Source organism: Rattus rattus, chromosome 3, assembly GCF_011064425.1.
Source record: "Rattus rattus isolate New Zealand chromosome 3, Rrattus_CSIRO_v1, whole genome shotgun sequence".
NCBI lineage: Eukaryota > Metazoa > Chordata > Mammalia > Rodentia > Muridae > Rattus > Rattus rattus.
The window spans coordinates 168,815,195-168,838,188 of NC_046156.1; the positions used below are offsets into that span (position 1 = coordinate 168,815,195).

At 45.6% G+C, this 22,994-nt stretch overlaps 1 protein-coding gene across 1 annotated transcript in view; it reads right to left on the reverse strand.

Moving 5' to 3' along the window:
* Positions 1–3,382: 3,382 nt before the first annotated feature.
* The window catches only part of Mtmr12 (myotubularin related protein 12), a 70,230-nt gene continuing 50,618 nt past the window's right edge, over positions 3,383–22,994 (reverse strand). The window contains exons 9-16 of the mRNA XM_032898763.1: positions 18,169–18,275; positions 17,342–17,466; positions 16,000–16,078; positions 13,918–13,988; positions 10,959–11,131; positions 8,080–8,247; positions 7,053–7,214; positions 3,383–4,350 (exon numbers count right to left, since the gene is read on the reverse strand). Coding sequence (XP_032754654.1) covers positions 3,781–4,350; positions 7,053–7,214; positions 8,080–8,247; positions 10,959–11,131; positions 13,918–13,988; positions 16,000–16,078; positions 17,342–17,466; positions 18,169–18,275 — 1,455 coding nt within the window. The 3' untranslated portion in view covers positions 3,383–3,780. The remainder of the gene's footprint in view (positions 4,351–7,052; positions 7,215–8,079; positions 8,248–10,958; positions 11,132–13,917; positions 13,989–15,999; positions 16,079–17,341; positions 17,467–18,168; positions 18,276–22,994) is intronic.

Below are 22,994 nucleotides of genomic sequence, written 5' to 3' on the forward strand. Positions count from 1 at the left end.
TTTATTTGGCCTAGGCTCCAACAGCTCATCCACTAGTGCTGCCCACACTCAGGGTGGGTCCTCCCAGCTGTTAAACCTCTCTGGAAAAGGTGGCGCAGACACAGCTCTGAAGTTTTGTGTATGTGCATGTGCACGAGATTCTAGATGTTTGGCTCCAATCTGTCCTGCCCCAAGGATGGTATTATAAACATGAGACACAGTATGGCGCAACCATAGCCCCAAACAGCCACTTTGACTATGAGCTGAGGAGGAGCTCAGAAAATGGGCTTTACTCAGGCCATTTCTGTAGTCTGTCCCACAAATAGTCAGGAGACATGAAGCACAGGGCTGGTTCTCAACAGGACCCATTCCCCATTCTCTTTTTTTCTGGACAGGAAACACTCCACACTTCATTAAGTGCTCTCCACACTCTTGGCCAAAACCAAGAAAAGAACAAAACTGAGAGACCACAGATTGCATAAGACAACAGAGATGGAGGATAAGAAAGCTGTGACTCTCCAGGGTCTTAACCAGTTAAGAATATAACACAAATATCTAAGAAAGAAGTATGGGGAGGGGGCTGAGGGAAAGGTGCTGGAGAGATGGCTCAGTGGTTAGGAACATTTGCTGCTCTCAGAGGATCTGGGTTTGGTTTTATAACAACCTGTGACTCATTTCAGGGGAATCCGATGGACTCTTTTTGACTTCTACAGGTAACAGACACACAAGTGGTACACATATATAACACACATGCAGGCAAATACGCATATAATATAAAAGTAAGTCAGTCTTTACAAAATAAGTCTGAAAGGAATGTGGCAACAGAGCCTATTAGATTCCAGGAGAGCCTTAAGCAAGGCTGGCCAGGCCACACTGGGAAGGGTGTTCTAGGTGTGGAACAACAAAGGCAGGGGAGCCGGGGAGCCGGGGAGCCGGATCTGCAGGTGGGAGAGGTCAGAGAGACAGAACTCAAAACAAAACAATGTGTCTCAGTTTTATGAGCTCGCATTCCTTACAACAAAAAATAGAACTGAGCCATCACTCTCTCTCTCTCTCTCTCTCTCTCTCTCTCTCTCACACACACACACACACACACACACACACACACACACACACACACACACACACACACCACTCCTCTGGAGCAAAGACACACACACACCACTCCTTTGGAGCAAAGACCCACACTGCAGCATTGCAGCATTTCAGGACACAAAAGCCCTTTCTCCCACTCACCCTGAGGGCTTCTGGCCCCATCTACCTTCAGATCACTAAAAATCACACTTATTTGTGTGGGGACCACAGACAAGAGGGTATGTGTGGAGGTCACAAGACAACTTACAGGGGACAGTTCTTTGTTGGATCCTAGGGATTGAATTAGGGTCATAAGGCTTGGTGGCAAGCTCCTCCACCTGCTGAGTATGTTTGGATGTTGGTTGCCTATTACCAGCCAACACATGAGTTTCATACATGTACATACACATGCACAGAGGAGAGAAGAGGATGGAGGTGTGGGGCTCCAGGAGAGTACAGCCTTGAGCTTTCCCAGGGCTCCGTTTGCTGTAGGTCCTGCCAGAACCCAGGACGCGTTTATCATGTCCTGAATGAATAAGAAGGATTAACCAGGAGTCAGACCACGCACATCAGTCATGGTGCTGATTGAAAGTTGTTCTTTAATCTCTGCAGTCAGTTACAATGCAGTGAGGCATGTATAAACGTCCACCAACACCCCAAAAATAAACTGCACATTTAAACTGACTCAGCCGAACAGCTTATTCCCTTAAATTTTTAAAATTTAATTAAAGCTAGTTTATCTTCAGTGTAAAAACTTGGAGGTATAAACAAAGGCAAGTATATATACAGTAAATTATTAACAGACACTTTCAAACTTGCACAGTGTGTTTTAAACAAAGGGTCTTATTTTATCTTTTAATGTTAAACATAAACCACATCTCAATCTTGAATAAAAATACACAATATATAAACCTATGGGAAGTTCTGTACAGAAATGCAAGTTATAGAAATCTGGTTTCAAATATAAATACATAACATAAATTGTCGTAACCACACAGGTTGCAACAGCTTGTTTACCTTTTCTATTGTGATTTAAAAAAAGCATAGAAAAATATTTCAATGCACATTCAACTGATATAACAAGGGTCATGACCTTGTGCCTTTAAACCATACTTTGTGAAGTATAAAACATCACAAGAGGCAATTTTTTTTGGGGGGGGAATCACTAAGACTGCAGAGGCTACCATATAAATATTCACGCTATAATATGGTAACAAAAATAGTTCTCTCCACTGAGGACTTGTGAAGCAGAGGCTGAGGGCATGGCAGTTAGCGCTAGCTTACAGAGCCCAAGGAACACAAGGAAAGGCAGCTAGGAACGGGCGTGTTCTAGATCCCTAGCGCACTCCTAGCGCAGGCCTGGCCTGAAAGATTCTTAAGGCAACCGAGACTGAGTGCATTTGGTCCCAGAAACACAGGTCTTGACCCCCACCCCCAACACGCTGAGTCAACACGCCAGCCCAGACTGTGCGCTACTGTGGAGGGAGCCGAAGGAAATGATCACTACATACGAAAGATAATTCAGTGCAATCAGAAAGGACTTTCTGTTAAGTTCCAAAATGCCTTACTGCCCATGAGCAACAGAGATTTCCTCACAGGACCTCTCCCTACCAGCAAACAGAGAAAAAAGGCAAACACGTGAGGCAGTCTCAGTGAGGTCCCTTGCCCACTCCCTCTTCCCTACGCTTCTGTGGGACTGGACAGAGCTTTGTTGAGAATGACAGCGCGAAGCCTTACAAAGTATGCTTTCAAACAGTAAGAAAATATGTATCTTTAACACAGCAGACCCACGGTGACTAGGCAGGGCTGAGTTCCCTTCTATGGCTTTTTCAATCACTGAGGCATCCTGTGATAATTGCTGCTGACATGGCTGCTTTCCTGTGACAGCCACATTCGAACTGTCCTGCTTGCCCCAGCATCGTGAGGGTACTGGGGAGGCAAAGGGAGCTGAGGGGCTGCTGAGAGGCTCTAGGTGCCCCGAGCCTTGGTATTCGAGCAGAGAGCCAAGTGTGCGGTCAAAACAGGGCTCCAAGGAACGTGAGCTCCCCTGTGGAAGCCAGAGGACTTTCCCCAGTTTAATCAACAGGTCAGCAACAAGACCCTGGGATGATGTGCACCGAGGTGGACCCCCAGAATGGCACAGAACAGGAAAAGGTAAGTTGGGAATGACAGCAAAGGAAAAGGGAAGGCGGCTGCCCCACCCACCCTGTGCCTTGTTACAGTTCAGGAAGGAGGGGCTGAACATTAGGATGGATGACACCAGCAGAACTGTCAACTCTGTGGTGCGTGCATGTGTGTGTGTGTGTGCACGCTGGAATATGCCATGGTTTAAGACAAAGCACATCTCTTAATCCTCTGTCTCTCCACTTAGATGCTGCACAAAGCTGCCCTTACTCTTGTTCAAAATGGCTATATAATTATCTTGGCACAGAGAAAACAGGAGGCTCTCACAGCAGCCTGGCCACGAGCCATTGTGTGTACATATAATACAGATGTCAGGAAATGACCCCAATCCTATGACAGGTCAAGTAGGAACTCCCTCCTATGCATCCTAGAGGCATGGCTTTGTTGCGCTGTCTTCCAGAACTGTGGAAGAAAAGGAGAACCAGCTCTCTTCCTGAAAGCCCTGCTCTCTCCTTCACAGCACTGGGCTAACATCGTGACACCAGTCCAGGAACAATTGTCCCACCGTACAGTGTGCCTCTTTCACAGTCCCTGAGAAGAGTGTCACACGTCCCCTAGGTCCACAAACTCATCTTCTCGTTTGGCCAGGTCATCTTCACCTCCCAAAGCTTTCCAGCCACTGGTGGGTAAGACGGGCTTGGCTGAATGTCGCTGGTGCATTGCGAAGGGGAACAGGGAAGACAGGCGGGCAGAGTTCCTGAGCAGGCCGGGCGCCTGTACGTGGACAGCCTCCTGTCTGTGATGCCTTGCCTCTATTTTCTCCTGTAAGCTCTGCACTTCCTCCATCATTTCCAAGAGTTTGCCCATAGTGGCCACTCTGCCACCACCCAGGATTTGGGCTTCTGGAATCCAACGTAAATAGCGCTGAGCCCACACCTTGATTTCAGGCCCCTCAATGTGAGGCAACAACAAGCCGTGGTAGTCTGTGGGCTTACTATGCCAGTTGTCATAGAACTCTCGAGAGTTGTCCTGGAGATCATCGGAAGAGTTAATAAGTTTACTAATTCTCTTGCCTAGAAGGTTTTTGATTAAATGATCCGTTTCTTCTCTGAAAAATCCTCTTTTGGGAGATGACTTAGACTGGGTAAGTGGCAAAGAAAGTTGTCGTTGATGCTTTGAAAGAAAACAAAAGAGTATCTGGTTAGGAGGCAAGGTTACAGCTATTTCCATTAAAATATGATGATGATTAATGATGAGCATCACCATCCTGCTGTGAGCAGGGTCAAGAGACGCAAGAATTGCCATCTCCTGTGTACCCATTACAATGCTGTAGCACATGGGGCACTTCCTGCTCATGGTGGCAGTGGGTGATCTGTGTGACACAGCATCAACAAAGGAGAGGAACCCGGCATATGTGGGGCTGGACACAAAGTCATGCTGGGACAGACTGGTCCTTCTGAGACCAATGGACACAAAGTACTTTGCAGGAACCGGTTTAACACAAGTTAATGATTAGGCCAGTCTTGGGGGCTTTCTGAGACACAGTTCTGTTGCACAGCCTTGGCCACTGTGGAACCCTCAGTCTACTGTGTAGATCAGTCTGGTCAGGAGCACTGGCATCCTTCTCCTACAATCACTGACGCCTAGCACTGTTTTTTCTTTTCCTTTCTCTTTCTTTCTTTTTTCTTTTTCTTTTTTGAGAGCTCTTGACTACAGAATCTTCTGCACTTCTTCAGGCATCAGTACTGACCACCTGAAGATATGATCCCATGGACAAAATAACCTTTAGCTTATCAGGCACTCAGTGAATTCCAGCTGAAGCCTTAAGGTCTCTTTTGAACAAGGGCAACAGGCAACAGCAGCAGAGGCGCTGGCTAAGAGGAATGGGCTCACTGGGCCAGATATTCTTGTTTGACAGGCTGCTCAGAGCAGCAAACATGAGAGCACTTAAGTTTTGTTCCTGCTTGCTAGCTTTCTCAGGAACAAAGCAAGGTATTATATTCTGGGTACACCATGAGAGGGTTATGAAGATAGGTCAGAGGTTGTGGGGATTCATCAATGCTCAAAGGAAAAGGTACAAATAAATGTAGGAGAAGGTATTTCTGCCAACTCTTCTGTTCTTAAGGATTCACTCAAAGGAGGAGAGCTGTAAGGAGTGGTTGACGCCTGTAATTCCATGCTTGGGAGGCTGAGACCAGAGGCTGCCAGAAGTTTAGGGCTAGCTTGGATTATACAGTGAGTTTCAGGTCAGTCCCTGCAATGTTGCTTGCCCCAACCCTTCCCCATTTACTCAGCCTGCAATCCTCCTGTCCTCTGGCTCGAATCTTCCCTCCCAGCCTCTCCTAGAGCCAACATCACCTGCCACTGTCTATAAGAAGAGACAGCGAGGACATCAGAAAAGGGGTGCTTAGCTGTCCCAGTGGCTCCTTGACCCACAGGTACCAGTCAGCTCTGTGACTCTAGTCCAGCTCTCTCCAGAGGACAAGCAGGCTGCCACCAGGGGGCACAACACACCACAGAAAAGCTCATCTCTGGTTGAGATGCAGCAATCTTGCTCTACCAGAAGAAAAGATCAGCATCCATGCTGGGCTTCAGGGCAGCTAAGAGGGTGACATGGCAGGTCTAGTCCCCAGCAGCTGACACTGTCTCTAAGTACTGGCCATAGCTCACCTGCACCCCATCTTTCTCAGACTAGAACCTGAACTGGTAAGGCTCCTAGAAGCCCCGAGAATCAGGCGGGATAGGCAGGACAGTGATGGGAAAGAGAATGACGTGCACAGGTGTAGATCTGCCATCGCTCTGCTCTGAGAGCCTAAGGGATCTGAGAGACTCTGGGCTAGGTGACAGAATGCAGACCAAACCGTGCATCAGTTAGAGCACTCTGGGACATGATAATCAGCAAAATCAGGAACAAATATGTCTTAAAGGGAAATAAGGGCTTGTTTTTTGTGGTTTAGGGTACTGGCTGGCAAACTCTAGTCCATGGGCCAAAGCTGGAGGGTGACAACTGTGGAAAACACTGGGACACAGCTATCCCACTGCAGTAGAGTAGGTAGTGCTGGGGACAGTACAGACCTTTACACGATGCTTGCCACTCTCAGTTTACAGGTTTATTAAGAAAAATCTTGGGAGCTGGAGGGATGGCTCGGAGGTTAGGAGCACTGACTGCTCTACCAGAGGTCCTGAGTTCAATTCCCAGCAACCACATGGTGGCTCATAACCATCTGTAATGAGATCTGATGCTCTCTTCTGGTGTGTCTGAAGACAGTGACAGTGCACTTATATATAATAAATAAATAAATCTTAAAAAAAAAAAAAAAGACAAGTCTTGGGCTAGAGAGATGGCTCAGTGGTTAAAAGCACTGACTGATTTTCCAGAAGATTCAGGTTTGGTTCCCAGCACTCACATGGAGGTTCACAACTGACTAGAAGCCCAATTCCAGGGGATCTGATGCCTTTTTTTCTGGGTTCTATATGCACCAGACACATATGTGGTAAACAGACAAATATTAGATAAAACACACATGCATGTAAAATAGTAAAGTTTTTATTAAAAACAAAGACAGGGTCTTGCTATGAAACCTATGAACTGGCAAATGAGTGGTAACCCTTCCTAATCAACGCTCCCTTATCTACCAGCCACACACGGAGACAGGTAAGAGGTGCAATTCCATGCATAGCAGCCACAGCCACTGCCACAGCAGCCTCAGTGACATGTCTTATCAATATCCTGAGAACCACAGATCCCAACTGCATGCCATAGGGAGGTAACACACCCACAGAGAGATCCATAAAGTGGCCTTTGTCCTCACATATACAGGATGGAGGAGCTGGGGGAGATGGGGGTGGGGTGGGGTTAAGACAGCACATCTTACTTTGAAACGTGATCCTTTCCGCTGGCCTTTGTCCAGTTTTGGCTTTTCCACATAAAGAGGGTTTCTGAGCAAAGTCTGTGCTTTGGGTTCAAACTGTACTGACCAATCCCACACGGTGAGCAGCGTCAAAGGCTTGCTTTGTGCATCCAGGCTCTCCCTGCCCTGCCAGAACAAGCATAGTGACGTCAGCACAGCTTCCAGGGACGGCTGGGAAGCAAACACTCATTCTCAGAAAAGACAGGCTTCAGGGAGAAGGCTCAGCCAGGGTTGACAACGAACGCTTGTGTAGGCACTGTGTTTCTCAAGGTAGATGCCCTTGGCAGGGAGGATGGTGGAAGGCCCATATTCCCAGTGGTCTATGTCAGCTCTGAGGCTGGGTTCCTTCCCAACCTTGTGAGTTAACCCCTACTTCCCATATTTGACATATTTGACATCTGAGGAAACCAAGGCTAAGAGAACACAAGTGAACTGCCTGAGGGTATGAAGTGGGCAGGCTGCAAGGCTGTCACTGAACCCAGGGCTATCTAAGATGCCAGCTTCCACTGTTCCTGCTTCCTCCTCGGCCTTGGCAATCTAGCAACTCAAAGTCCGTCACAAAGCAGGAGAGGGCTAGATGAAGGCACAGAGATGAACAGATACCTAGAGTACATAAGGTAATGAACAGAGGACATCTGGTCTACCTTCAAAAAGAGTAACTTTTAATTTGGCTTAATTCCCAAACTCCAAAATTTCCTTTTATCTTAATACTTACAATATATATTCTTGGGCTAGATATTTATTGTGCTTCAAGCTTCTTCAGATATATATATATATGTGTGTGTGTGTGTGTGTGTGTGTGTGTGTGTGTGTGTGTGTGTGTGTGTATGTATATACATATTTACATATGCTTATGTATATTAAATACTTTCCTAGGAGGAATAGCTGGGATACCTTGAACACTTATGACTTTTAGAGTCACGGTTAAGTAAGCATGGAGTCTGTGAGATGCAGCTTCTTTGGCACAGGGGTCTTTAAGAGGGACTCTTACCATGTTAGTATCTTTTTGATGAGGTGAATTGAAGAAGAAGGTACTAAAAATAGGTATATACAGGCTATCCGACAGAACAGTCAGGTATGTCTCTGTGAACTCAAATGCCGGGGGATGCTGGTGCACCAGTTGCCAGACACAGTCCAAGAAAAGCAGGAACACAGGGACCTATGTGGAAACAAGACACACTACTTAGCAAGCCTACGTCCAGCAAGGCCTGTCCTGAGCTCAGCAGACAGCCATCTGGAGCTTCTGAACCCTGTCTCTCTGACAGATAGACAACCTATTCCACGTGATGAACATTCTCAGGGAGACGATCTCCCTTGGTTAGCATCAGCATCTCAAGTACTACTGTGCCAGAGGTAAGTACCTAATAATGCATAACGTGTCTGCACTAACACACGAGAGGCTGCAATTAGCTATGATGATAGAGAACACTAATTCTGAACTCCAATTAAGTGAACTACTTTTTTGTTGTTGTTGGGTTTTATTTTTGTTTTGTTTTTTCAAGACAGAGTTTCTCTGTATAGTCCTGGCTGTGCTGGAACTTGCTCTATAGACCAGGCTGGCCTCAAACTCAGAGATCTGCCTGTCTCTGCCTCCTGAGTGCTAGTAATAAAGTCATGTACCACCACTGCCCACCTAGTGAATTCTATCCTTCTTTAGAGAATTCAACTGCAAAACCAGTACATCATAATGACTATCACTTTACACTTTGTCAAGAAAAACAGTGTATGGGGGCATTCCTGCCCTCCTCTCCCCTACCCCATGTTAACAGGTGGGGATGGTGCTGGAGACTCAGCAGGAGAATGTTCCCCTCTTTACCAATCAGAGAGGGTCTTGCGGGCAAAGGCAAAAGCTGCATAATGGGTTCCTACCCTACATTCAAATGTTTTGTTAACTGGGTCCTCTTTTGACCCTGTTTCTCAGTTGAACTGTATTTATGATCTACCAGTGATTCTGTAACAAGGTAAGGCAAGAATGTGACAGTGTCTACCTTCTGTAAAAGTAGAGAGATGCAGGCCTCACACAGAACTGGTAAAAAGGTGGTAAGAATTATTGGATAAAAGACCAGCTCTGCATCAGTAATATCACAAATCACAGCAGCCAGTTCTCCTTCAGAACTCCAGCATGTTGGTTCTTAACAGGCTTCACACTACACATTATGGAAAATACCATTAAGGCATTACGTATCCCAGGTTGGTCTCAAACTCATCACGTAGCTAAGGATGAACGTCAAGTTTAATCCTTTTGTGTCCATCTCCCAGGCTCTGGGATTAGAGGCATATATCTATGAGCTAAATATATGAACATCAAGTATACAAACCTCACTGTATAGTAAGGGCAAGGGATCTTAAGTGTCAGCAACCCTAAAGGGGGTGAGCACAGGCCTTCTTTTGGCCTTTTTCTCAACAAGATACAGATCCTGTCAGTCTCCCTTTGATAAGACATGCAAAAAAATCACATCTTTCCAAACAGTATCACCTCCTCTTTGCCTATCAAAGTATGTGTATCTTATTAGCCTTTCAAATTACTTCTTCCAAGTCCCTCTCAGACTAAGAAATATGGTTTCTCTTAAGTTTGATAGCATACAGAAGAGCATAGGTCTGGCCTGAAAGAAACTGAGTGACGGGGCTGGGGATTTAGCTCAGTGGTAGAGCGCTTACCTAGGAAGCGCAAGGCCCTGGGTTCGGTCCCCAGCTCCAAAAAAAAGAACCAAAAAAAAAAAAAGAAACTGAGTGACACAGTAACGCAGGCCCAAGTATCCCCAGGAACCTGTCAAGCCCGGAAGAGCAGGAGCCAAGGTGCTCTAGTCACACAGCACACTAAGCCAGGCTGTTCTGCATCACAGACAAACATGCTGATTAGTTATCGAGAAAAGAGAAGCCACAATTCACACTAGTAGCGTGTGTTTGTTCACTCTAAAGATGACTTAATCAGGTAAGACTAGGTCCAATTTTCCTTTCGCTAGAACCAAGGAATTTGTGTTGCTGTTGCCTAAAAAAAGCACACTACAATCCAGAGGCAAACTGCTTGTTAACTCAGGCAGGGATGTGGCTCTGGTTGTGTTAGTATACGGCTCTAATCCCCATGCTTGGGAGATGGACACAAGGATTGAACTTCACCGTCATCCTTGGCTTCATAATGAGTTTGAGACCAGACTGGGATACGTAACACGTTGTCTAAAATAAAATAAAAACACAAAACAATTCTCTGACAGAGGCTGAGCCAGTCGAGCCAGTCATGCAAAGGGAAGCAACCTAGGGTGAGTGGTGGTGCATTCACAGAATCCCAGTTACCTGGGATGTTGAGATGGAAGACTCGAGTTCAAAGCCAACCTTAGACAGTATCACCAAAAACCCATACCCCAAACAACAAACAATGACAAGGACTAGAAAGAGAAGAGGCTGGGACTCAGGGCCTACTTCTCTAGCACTTCAAAGGCTCTAGCAATGGATGGGACTGTCACAAGGAAAATGTACTCAGCTAAGTATACTTTCTGTGATAAATTTATACACTAAATACCACTCTTTGCCGGGTTAAATTTAGAGAGATTTGAAGAGTTCTCTCTTCCTATTTTCTAAGTGTTACAAAACCAGTATTTCTCCTAGTATGAAACATATACACAAACTTACTCTACACAAGTTGGAAAACTTTGAACATGCTCACTGATATTCTTTTGGCCCTAGAAGGATTTCATATTAAGCAATATGAAAAAGTCATTCAAAGCATCCAAAGTCATCCTGAGGTCAATGGGTTGGTTTTCTGGTGTCTGTGGAGTATATGCTTGTACCTGGCAAACATACATTCAAGAACAGTGACCCAGTGAGAGGGAGTTTCTCCCCAGGACTGCAACAGTCTGCAGTGAGGACACTCACCTCCTCTTTGTCGCTCTGGTGGAGATGGTTACAGCGGTCCAAAAAAGAGTGGCCACCCATGACCCACTCCTTTTGGATAAGGCTCTGAAACCCAGTCCAGGTTCGACAGTGGGCATCCATCATCACTTGCACCAGAGATGAGAGGAGGCAGCAGAGATCAGAAGCGTTCTCTTCTACAGGGGCCCAGCAGCAGCACCAAGGAGGAGGAAGACAGAGTGTTAAAGGAGCAGTGTTCTCATTCCCACACAGCTCAACGGGGTTCCCAAGAGCAAGGTCTGTTGTTACTTCCTATAGACAATGGCCAGTTGGGAGACAGACTGCTTATGGCTTATCAGGACAGGTCCCAGCCAGCACATAGGGGTGCTAAGCAGAGATCTGCTTACTGAACAAAGGCAGCCCTGAAAAATCAACTTTTAGCCACGGCACCCACAGATGCCATAAATGAGAACAGTAGCATCTATGCACGATAGCCTGCCTACCTCCCTGCCTTCAGGGGAGTCACCACTCACTGCTCCAGACTCAGACCCTTTTCTTCCACTCCCCATCCTTCTTGGATAGCTTTGCACTAAATGACCTTTTCAGCCACAAGCCTCTTTCCTGTTCTGTCTGAAGAGCACAGGCGCCTGCTTCTCCTTGCCAAGTGTACAGGAGGAATTCTTGATATTCCTCCATGTGCCCACCTGGAATGCACTTCATCTAACCCACAAGGCTAAAGCCTATTCACAGACTTGCCCAACACGGCTGACTCAGAGCAAAGGTAAATACATCCAGTCATGCTTTCTTCTTAGAATGTGAAGATACTAAAGCCAGGTCTACATTTCCCATGGCTTCCTCTTTATTCCCCCTTCCCAAAAAGGTCCAACTCATGTTGCTTTTTTTTAAATTTTTTAATTAATTTTGATTTATATGAGTACACTGTAGCTGTCTTCAGACACACCAGAAGAGGGCACCGGATCCCATTACAGATGGTTGCCAGCCACCATGTGGTTGCTGGGAATTGAACTCAGGACCTCTGGAAGCAGCAGTCAGTGCTCTTAACCACTGAGCCATCCCTCCAGCCCCTCATATTGCTTTTTAAAAGTGTCCTCAAGGAAGATGGTGACAGTCCCGTCAAGGCTGGAGAACTAGAGATGTAATCATGCTGTAAGCACTCCTTCTCCCTGTGCCCTAGAATCATAATGCACTGAATCTTAGGCTTACACTCATCCCTAGCGACTGTGCGGCAACCATCTGGGGCTAATTTAAGTGTGTGTGTGTGTGAACATGCATGTGTGCAGGTGCATGTGGAGGCCAGGCCAGAGGAAACTGTGTGCTGTTCTTTTTTTTTTTTTTTTGTTCTTTTTTTTTTTGAGCTGGGGACCGAACCCAGGGCCTTGCGCTTCCCTAGGCAAGCGCTCTACCACTGAGCTAAATCCCAGTCCCCTGTGTGCTGTTCCTTAAGTACCATCTACCTTCCTCCTACCCTCCAAGACAGGGCTCTTCACTGGCCTAGTGTTCCCTGCCTCCTCCTCCCTAGTGCTGGGATCACAAGCACATGCTATGATGCCGCTTTTGTTCTTTGGTTTTGTTTTGTTTTTTTTTTTTTTTTTTTTTTGAAAAATTTATTTATTTACTTTGTTTATGAGTACACTGTAGCTGTCTCCAGACACACCAGAAGAGGGCACCGGATCCCATTACAGATGGTTGTGAGCCACCATGTGGTTGCTGGGATTTGAACTCAGGACCTCTGGAAGAGCAGTCAGTGCTCTTAACCACTGAGCCATCTCTCCAGCCCTTTGTTTTGTTTCTTAATGAAGGTTCTGGAGATCTAACTTGGTGCATCCAAACCTACTAGCTGACTCATCTTCTCTGTCCAAGAGACAGATGTTTGTATCTGCCCTCTAGTGCTGCTAATTTCTTCTAACAGTTCCATCTTGAAGGCAATCTTCCTCTTCTTCTGTGGATGGCACACCTCTGGGAACCATCCATCAGAACCAGATTGCACACTGCACGGCTCTGCAGTTGGTGGATCTGGTTCTGGGCTCTTCCTGCCTCTCAGATCTCATCCCTCTAAACTAGCTATTTAGAATTCAAACACTACTCTTCCTGTATCTTTATAAGAATACGCTTAAGGCAATGCTCCCAGCAGTTTGCATGTGTGTAGGAAGAAAAGCACAGACCGCTGCACACAGAAGGTGTTTAAGAGCATGCAGGGCTAAGGTACTAGTACCAGGTGGCCCAGAAACCATGAAGAGGAATATTTTCCAATTTGCTTTAAGGGGTTCCAATAAGGCAAGCACCACAAGTGGTAACCACCGGGTGTGTGTGAATGTGTGTGTAGAAAAACAGGAGAAACTACTTCACATGCAGAGCTGGGCTAGAAACTAAGACCCTCTAAAGCAAGCCAGGATGGTAGAACATGTCTGTACTTCCAGATAATTTTGAGGCTAAGGCAGGAGGATCACTTAAGCCCAGAAATTCGAGGCAGCATGGGCAATCCCATGAGATCCCATCTCCTAAAATCAAAGTGAAATAAAATCTAAAAGAGCAGGCCACAGCAGCAATCTCTGCCGCAGGTGGGTTTGTCCTCCTTTTACACGGAGTGGTTCCATCCAGAAGCAGAGCAAATACCCCACTGTGGAGAGGAGAGCCTCAGCCCACCACCTCCCTTTCCATGGCAACTGCAGAAAGCTGCCAGCACAGACAAGAACAGTAATCTAAACAGCTACAGTCCCCTGGGTAAAAGGGTGTCCCAAAGACTATCGGGGAAAGACACAGAGCAATTCCTTCTTGGGCTGTGAGTGGGTCTGCCAAGCTCCAAGTGAAAGGATTCTATGTAAACTGCACCACTGAAATCTGAGGCAAAGGATTACAGGTTATGGAAAAGGGAGGAGGGAAGGAAAAGCTACTCTGCAAATTATATACACAGAAGCTGACTCTCGGTGAATGCGGTTGGAAACCTCCCCTCGTGCTTTATTACCCAAGAGGAGGACGTTCATGTTCTGCGCTTCCAGGCATTCTATAATCTCTATTGCTCTCTTCAGGCAGCGTCTAAACGTGGGAGAGATGAGAACAGGAGCATTAGTTACTGAGTTTGGTGCTATAAAGAAGACATTTAGAGGTGTGTTGAATTGTTCTTTTATTTTTATTTTATTTCTTCATGCTAAAAAGCTAGAAAAAGAAATAACCATTTGCTGATACCCATCTGCCTATAAGAAGCCAATTATACTATACACAAGTACACAGACACACAGACACAGACAGACACACAAATTTATTCAAAGGGATAAAAGTGGTATCTTAGGATATCCATACTCTTTTTTGTTTTTTGGAGCTGGGGACCGAACCCACGGCCTTGTGCTTGCTAGGCAAGCGCTCTACCACTGAGCTAAAAACCCAACCCCAGGATATCCATACTCTTATATGCACTGCAACATTTCTCACACTAGTCAAAACATGGAAGCAATCTAAGAGTTCACTGACAGCAGAACAACTCTGTGTGTGTATGTGCGTGTGTGTGTTGGAACATTACTCAGCAGTAAAAAAGGACACTCCATCATTGCAGCAATATGGGAGGAACATGAACAAAAGACAGGTGCAGAAAGACAAATGCTGAACTCCACACACAGAACCTACAAACGTCCAAGTCTGACCTACCAGAGTGGAACGATGGCTCCCCACAGACAGCACAGACGGCAAGGGAGTAGTGAGTTGTGGTTGTGGTGCCATCATATAGAGCCATGTACAGATTAGCACACTGAGCTCCTCCCTGGGGTGTAGTCCATAGCACAGTGCTCACACATGGAACTATGTTGCATCTCTAGCACCACCAACAAATACATGTGTAACTTCAATGTATAAACTCTCCATCCATAAAATATTTATGAAAACCACTGAGAACTGAACATTTTCCTAAGGGAGTCAAGTCATGAAATCAACGTAAAGATGTCCCCAATCATATTTTCTCTTGTATTGGAATTTTTAGTTAGCACACCGAATAACAGGAAGATTAGCAGACACCCACTGTTTCTTGGCCATATTCATCCTCCATGCTACAACCCACCTCTCCCATTTTTCCTGGTCTCCTTCATGCCCCAAATAGTCATTCCTCCATGCTCATGAGATGGGGTTGGCAAGGGTGCAAGAAAAATGATATCTAGATTCAGCTTGAAATAAATGTACCTTACTTTGATACCCCCAATTCTCTTGTTTGTTCTTATTTCAGAACCACTGCCTCCCTTCATGGTTTCCCTTACACCTTTTCCTTCCTCTTAAAATGTACCTGACAAGGTCTCATGTAGCCATCTTCTGACTATCCCACCACCACCTCAAAGTACTGGTTTTCTTTTTGTTTGTTTGAGACAAAGTTTCTCTGTGTAGCCCTGGCTATATTAGAACTGCTGTCTGTAGTCATACTCAGAGCCTCTCCAGTACTGGGATAAAGACATATGCTCCCACCTCCTAGCTAAGAGCCTGCATATAAGATTCTGTCTGGACCTCTTATTTCATCTTTCAAGAGCTCCAGCTCTACCCCTTTTCCTGCAAAGCACATCATGTCACCCTTCTTTACAGCTGACTAACTCTGGTATGTAGCTGTGTATATATATCCTAGATGATTATTGAAATACAAAGTCTTGTACAAAATGTAACCCTGACCTTGTTGGTAAGTCACAGCAAGACCAGTAACTAATTAAACTAGCACAGGGTGGACGGTCAGCTGAACATCAGTGTGGCTAAGGAGTTCTCGCTGTCTCTCTCTGCAGGCTATTCTTTGGAGACCATAGTTCCCATGGAACTCTCTGGCTTGCCCCTGACCATGTGCTGTCCTCAGCCTGCAGCCCTGAGAATTCCCATTCCTACTCCTGCACAGCACTCGCTCCCCTGCCAAGACAGTCCACCTGAGGAGGGATGCTCAGCCTTACTGCACAAAGAAGGCTTCTCTTCTTTCATAGCATTTGATCTCAGAATTGTTAACTGTGACACACCAGGTATTGGTCAATTCCTCTACATCTCAGAATTAGACAACTGTACAACTCATGTGCAAAGCAACGGGTTAAAATACCTGATTATATCCAGCCAGCCGCTGCTTTCTAAGAGAGAAAACCACTTTACATCTGTGTCCCAAAATTCTGAACTGCTATCTGAAAAAGGAAAAACAAAACAAAACAGGAGACTTTAGGTTACTGTCCACAGCCACACCTGCCATGAAACACCCATAATGCCCGAGGCTGTGTAGCTCACGGGTCCCAAGTGAATGAAATAAAACACAACTGTAGGCTCACGGTCCTGGATCATATAGTAAAAGGAACTCAGTTACCATGTGTATCGCATGCTGTGGTTAGAAGTCTACAATGCTGCTTCCCTTAAGTGAACATAGTGTTCTATGTCACTCATCGGGTGAGCCATGTCTATCATGCACGGACAGTTAAGTCTACACAGTGAAACCTCAAAAGCAGCTGAACAACGCCTAAAAGAGTACAGAATGTGCCAAGAAGTCAGGTAGGAAAAGGTATCTCTAAGAATGACAAACCCCAGAGAAAAGACTGGTTTAAGAATGTGAAGGGGGCTGGAGAAATGGGTCAGTGGTTAAGAGCACTAACTGTTCTTCCTGAGGTCCTGAGTTCAATTCCCAGCAACCACATGGTGGCTCACAACCATCTGTAATGGGATCTGATACCCTCTTCTGGTGTGTCTGAAGATAGCTACAGCGTACTTATATATAATAAATAAATCTTAAAAAAAAAAAAAAAAGAATGTGAACAATTGAGCCGAGCTGTGGTACATGCTTTCACTCCCAGCACTCAAGAGGCAGGGTGATTTCTTGAGTTCAAGGCTAGCCTGGTCTACAGAGCTAGTTCTAGGATAACCAGGGCTAGACAGAGAATAACAGGCCACAGAGTGTAACTAAGGCAAGTTTTCAGTTGTTACTAACAGACTGGGAGGGAAAACAAATGCACTGGAGTGGTTGGAATGTTTTTACATTTCTTATTAACCAAGTTGTTTTCCACTTTAAGAAACTGTACATGCTGAAGGAGGGTTAAAACATATTAAAGCATTAAAGCATTCCCAATTGTGGGGGGGATGGGGGGGGAGAGTCAGTCAGGGAAAACCAACAAATCATTCACATTATAAATAAGTAGGAGGGGCAGTGGCTCCAGGCCCTCCAAGGTTCAAACCCTGCTAAGATGCTCACCACAGGGGAGACTGGCATGCTAGGGAAGGGGGTGGAGGAAGATGACCTCAGTGGAACCCTGGGGAGCATCATCATAGTGGCGGCTGGCACTCTGGACCTCTGCCTCCAGCCTCACTTTGCTTGACAGTGACCCTGGAGTCAACAGCTCCTGTCACCAACATCTGCTTTCCCCAGGTCCATTTGACAGAGATTTTGCTCAACATTCTCTCACCTATCAGAAACAGCTGCTTAAATTTACAGTATGCGCTCTGGATCTCCTGTAGGGACAGGAAGTTGCTTGACAAGTCTTCCGTTTTAACCATTTCGTAGGGTGGCCTGTGGATAGTCTTGTAAATTCTATGTGTCAGAAAGGAACATGAGGTTAGGAGCACGAACGTGAATTTGGAGAGCTTGTTTGCCACAGACATGAGCCACTCACTGTCTGTGTGAAGCACCCTGCAGCTGCCCACTCATTAAATCCACACTCACGAGAGCCAGCACATGTGGAAATGGAGGTCATGTTTGGGTCGAAGCAATCTAATTACATAACCTACCCCTTTTGAGGTTTTACGTTATGTACTTTGACTTTATCTTACTTGTTTTGGAGGGCTAGAGAGACAGCCTGTGGGGAAGAGAACTTGCTGTTCTTTTGGAGGACTGAGGTCTGGCCCTCAGTAGCTCACAATCACTTGTAATTGCAGTCCCAGGGAACAGGCACAAATGGTGCACAGACACACACACAGGCAAAACACTCAGACACATAAAAACAAATGAATAAAGAAATTTATACTCTACATAACAGAACAGTACTGTGGTGTGCCTGCCCCATGACCTAGACTTGATGGGGGTTAGCATTACAACCACCATGTTGCTCCTCCACCCCACCTAACGCTTCTGTAATGCTCTCCTCCAAGAGAATTAAAGTGAGCATTATACGCTGACTCCCAACACAAAGCTACCTCCAGGTAAGCAAAATGGACACACTAGTGAGAACCACACAAGCTTCTTATAGAACAGAAACTAAGTGGGACCAGAAAAAAATGTACAACAAATACTGACCCATCCAAAAAGCTCTTCTGAATTTGCAAAGCACTGTCATCCTGTTCTTTGGGCAGTGCTGACATTTTCAGAAGGGCACTTCCATTGTGACAGGACCAACACCAGATCTACAGAAATAAAAGAGAAAAACGTTTACTGGATGGAATATTCAAAGCCCAAAAGGGGACAGGTGAGTTTAACATTAATGGTCAAACAGAGACATTTATAATCCTAAACAAACTGACTAGATACAGTCAACGAAAAAAAAAGAATTACTCCTAAAAATTAAAGAAAATGGGACTAGGCAGTCAGACTCAGACTCAGGCTCGTTCCCAGTTTAGCATCCACCTTCACTTGCTTTATAGCTGGTGACTTACACGGTGTCCGCAGCCATGGTGTCTAGCAGCCATTGCTACTAGAAGGACAGTAGCTACTGTGGTGGTGCAGCTTGTATGCCAGGCACTTTGCATGAATTAACTCCCTAAATTCTCACGGTCATGCCATGTGATAAGTATGGTGATTAGCCCCAGTCACAGCAAGGATCTGTAGTTCAGAAAGACCAAAGGACTTCTTCACATGTACAACAGTAGCTACCGTCTGACTCTGCAGGCTGTGCTACCTCATGGCAAATGGGCAGCTCGGTTCCCAGCACAGTGCTTGGGGGAAGACGATGAAGCTATCTCACAGCGAATCTGAAACTCCCAGAGGGAAGGCATGGATGACATAAAGACGACCACTCTACCTCAGCTCTTCAACAGCAAGCTACTATATGGGGGACAGTGGGAGGAATGGACTTGGAGGAACAACGGAGGGAGCGAGGGAGCGAGGGAGGATGCATAACTGAAAGACAGGCCAAGGTGCCTGCATGGTTTTGTTAATTGGAAATGACCCAGAGCAAAGGAGTGTGCCTTGGTGCCTTGGGTAGCTGCACCAGCGCAGCTTCTGTGTGCGGCCACAGGTGCTGTAGTGGCTGTCCAGCCCTTACTCTGCCGACCATGTCAACCCCGAGTCACGCAGTGTTGGAAAGAAAACATTGGGGGGTGTGGTCAGGCAGCCGGCTAGGCAAGATGCTTGCAGCAAAGACTGACAGCCTCAGTTCAACTGCTGGGACCTACATGACAGAAGAAGAGAACAGTCTTCTGACCTGTATACAAATTACAGAATGAATGGATGAATGAATGGATGGATGAATGAATGAGTAAATGGACAGATGGATGGACAAATGAAATGCCAGTTTTTCCTCATACTAGGCACCATTCAGCACCACTTGCCAGGAACAAACCATACCTTGGATAAGGGAGCAGCTGCCTGGGCAGGAGCTAGAGAACAGCAGGGCAATCCAGGAGCTGCTCTGCACACAGAGAATCAGAAAGAGCTGTCTTGAGGTTCAAGGGGAAGAGGATGAAATTGACACTGGGTGCACTGGGTGCCCAGTGCCACCAATACATCACCGTACAGCACCAGGAGGCCTCTGAATGAGAAACTATGTGTTCAGGAGAGTGGACTGCTGCTTTTGACATGGGAAATGATGTCAACTAGAGTGAGGGCCAAGGACTGCTATAGCATCTGTCCCCCACAGAGCAACTCCCCTTCTAGGGCCAACCTGAACTTGTACAAGACAGCGGTACTCACACTGGACAAATGAGGGGTCCTTTGCCTCTTACTCCCTCCCTACCGTGACAGGAAGCAACATGCAGAAATGACTGCAGGCTTCTATGCCTGCTGCTGAAAGGACAGAGTAGTGTCTTGAATACTTAAGCAGCCATGCCTACTAGCTGGCACAGCTTACTTGGATGCATATGGAGGACGCTCTTAGTCATGACTGGATGACAGTATCCAAAAAATGAGACATCTCTAAGCATTTTAACTTCTTATTTGTGGGGGAAAAAGAGAGGAGGAGGCAGACCTTTCTTATTTTTCAGTTGGGACATATGTAACGATAACCCAAGGCACAAAGGGACAACTAGTTACTATTCTTTATTTCAGAGAGTGAATCTATACAAGCAACCTGGCAAAACTGGCAAGGATGCAAATGACCTGACAACCACACAGGTGACCAATGCACAAGTCAGCGCAGGAACAAACAGAAGAGGGTTAGCAGGCACAGCTGCAACCCAACACACATGGCGAGGCCCGCATCAGAGCCCAGCATCAGATAAAGGGAAAGAGAGCTAGGCAGAGGGGGGTGGGGGGGAGAAGTCTGACTACTGTATCAGTTCCGTCCTGTGTGGTATCTTACTGCTGTCCATGTGCACCCCACTAAGGATGTTAGAACAGTGAATACTACCTTCCTAAAGCTCCTAACAGATGTTTCTTAGGTGAAAGTTTTCTATGTCTCAGCCCCAAGGCCTGGAGAGGACAGCTGTATCTAGATGTTCCATGTATAGGGATGGAGGAGGAGTTTTATTCCCACCTGTGTGGCTAGTTATCCTTTTCTGTTTCTTCCCACAGAACACACCACACCCTTTTCTATATTTCTCCATGAAGGCAAAACCCTCATTTTCATTCCTCCCTAGCAAGTGTACTTTTCCAAGTGTACTCCTCACTGTTCTGAGACCCAAGGCCCTTGTGGGTGGCCACAACACCACAATATTTTCCACTGTGGTGACATGTGTACTGGAGGCACAGTAGGAGTGCATGGTGACCCACTGGTGGCTCAGCACTAGTCAAGGCTAGTCATGACTGCCCAACTTCACTACAAGTAAGAAAACTGGCTGAGTCACTTGAGCATCTCCACAAGTAAGGCCCAAGTGGATAAAGTGGATAAAGTACTTATTGGACAAGCCTTTTGACCAGAGTTCAATCCCCAGATCATGATCAAAGGTAGATGGGGCAAACCAGCTCCACAACGCTTTCCTCTGACCTCCACATGTATACTGTGGCATCCATGCCCCCATCCCCACTAATAATAAAAAATTTTAAATGAACAACTTTACAATCTTGATCACTATCATAAACTGTCTGTCCCACCGAGTTGGGAGTGCCTTTGACAAAAATTGTGCATGTTTAGATTTTGGAGGACTGGCTCTTTTAGTATTGAAGGAGCTAGGCAAGCTGCCATGGAGAAAAGCACCCACCAGTTCTTCTAGCTGTGACGCCCACAGACCACAGTAACGACCAGCCCAGAGGATAGTGCCAATGAAGCAACTTCAGCACTTTACCTGGGGTAAGCAGCTGCTATCTATGGACTTGTATTCTAAGTACTTATGTGTGTGAGCCCATGGATACACGTAGCTCTCACGCTTCATCAAAGAAGCCTCTGCTTCCAGAAGATGGTGAGTACTATAGAGATCCACAGCGGGACGAATGCAGAGAGCAGTGACCGGGGTGCCTGACCCTAACGGACACATTTACAACAGGAGAAAAATTTAAGAACTAGGGGATCAGGACACCTGCTGGGAAATAAATTGTCTTCAAGACTTGATGAGGAAGCTGCACCCATGAAACCTCAACAATGTGGTTAACTGCCTTGAAGAGACCTGCGTAATGAGAATACCAGCTGGCATGCCAATGTGGATGGAGTAGACTTCACAAGCCCACAAGCCTAGATGAAGAGCTCTGTGCAATCAATGGAGGCTGAGAGGGAAAAATCGACCTTCTCCAAGGATGGTTCCTGGTAGGTCATCTAATTCTAAGGGGTCAGCCATCAACTCGTGTGAAAAAAAAAAAAAAAAAACAACAAAACTAAATGGACTCAGTAAATTGTGTGTGTGTGTGCATACATATAAATATATATGTATGTGTGTGTGTGTGTGTGTGTGTGTATATATATACTTACGTATATATATATTACATACACACAGAGGCATTTACACATGTAATAATTATATGTCATACAATTATACTGTGTAATAATTGAGGAAGAGGTAAGGAGGGACATGGGAACAGTTGAGAGAGGGAAGAGTAAAGTGATATAAATACAGTGCTCATGTGTGAAGCACCCCCAAAAGTTAAATTTCTAAAAAAATTCACAAAGCGAATAAACTGAGTTTATCACTTCACAGAAAGCAATTTATAAAATGTTGCCAATGGGGTAGGGGATTAAGCTTTAAAGCAAAAACGTAGAAATGCGACAAACTAGAATATGACCTCATGAAGAGCTTCCTATTGGTACTCTTCTGAGAGAGGGTATTACTGAAGCGTCCATATCTACACGTATAACCCTCAAACCAGAATTCCCAAATGTGTAACAGGACAAAATGTATCCTTTAAATTCCACTCAAAGTATAAGACAGACTGGTGGGTTTTAACAACAAAAAAGGAACAGTTCCTTGTGTTTTCAAAGCCCTTACTGTGGTCGGTCACCTTTGAGAAACAGTTACAGACCACGTTCTGGCTGCTGTCAAACGACACAATTCTCAGTCCAGCCTGTCTATGCCTCCCTTTCCAAACGCACGCCTGAAGCTGGAGTTTCTCTGTGTTCTTTAACAACAGGCTGACTAAAAGAATCCAGCTGTCTTCCACTTCCAAATGCAAAACAGTGCTATTACATCTGACTGCTTTAGATAGTTACTTCCCATAAAAGTATGTTTCCTACAATGATAACACATTTCTTACATTTTTCCACTAAAATTCAATTTGAAAAAAAAAACCAACAGGGTCTCACTCTGTAGTCTACACTGGTCTAAAACTTAGGGAATGCATGCTGGCCTCGAACTCATGGCAATCCTCCTGGCTCAACCAGTGCTGGGATTACAGGCATGAGCCATCACACCCAGTTTCAACTGGAATTTCTAAAATGACACAACCCACATAAACAACACTCTTTCACAGCCACAATAATTTTCAAGAGTGTAAAGGTAAGCATGGAAACGTCAGCTGTCGATCTAGGGCTAAAAACTGGTGGA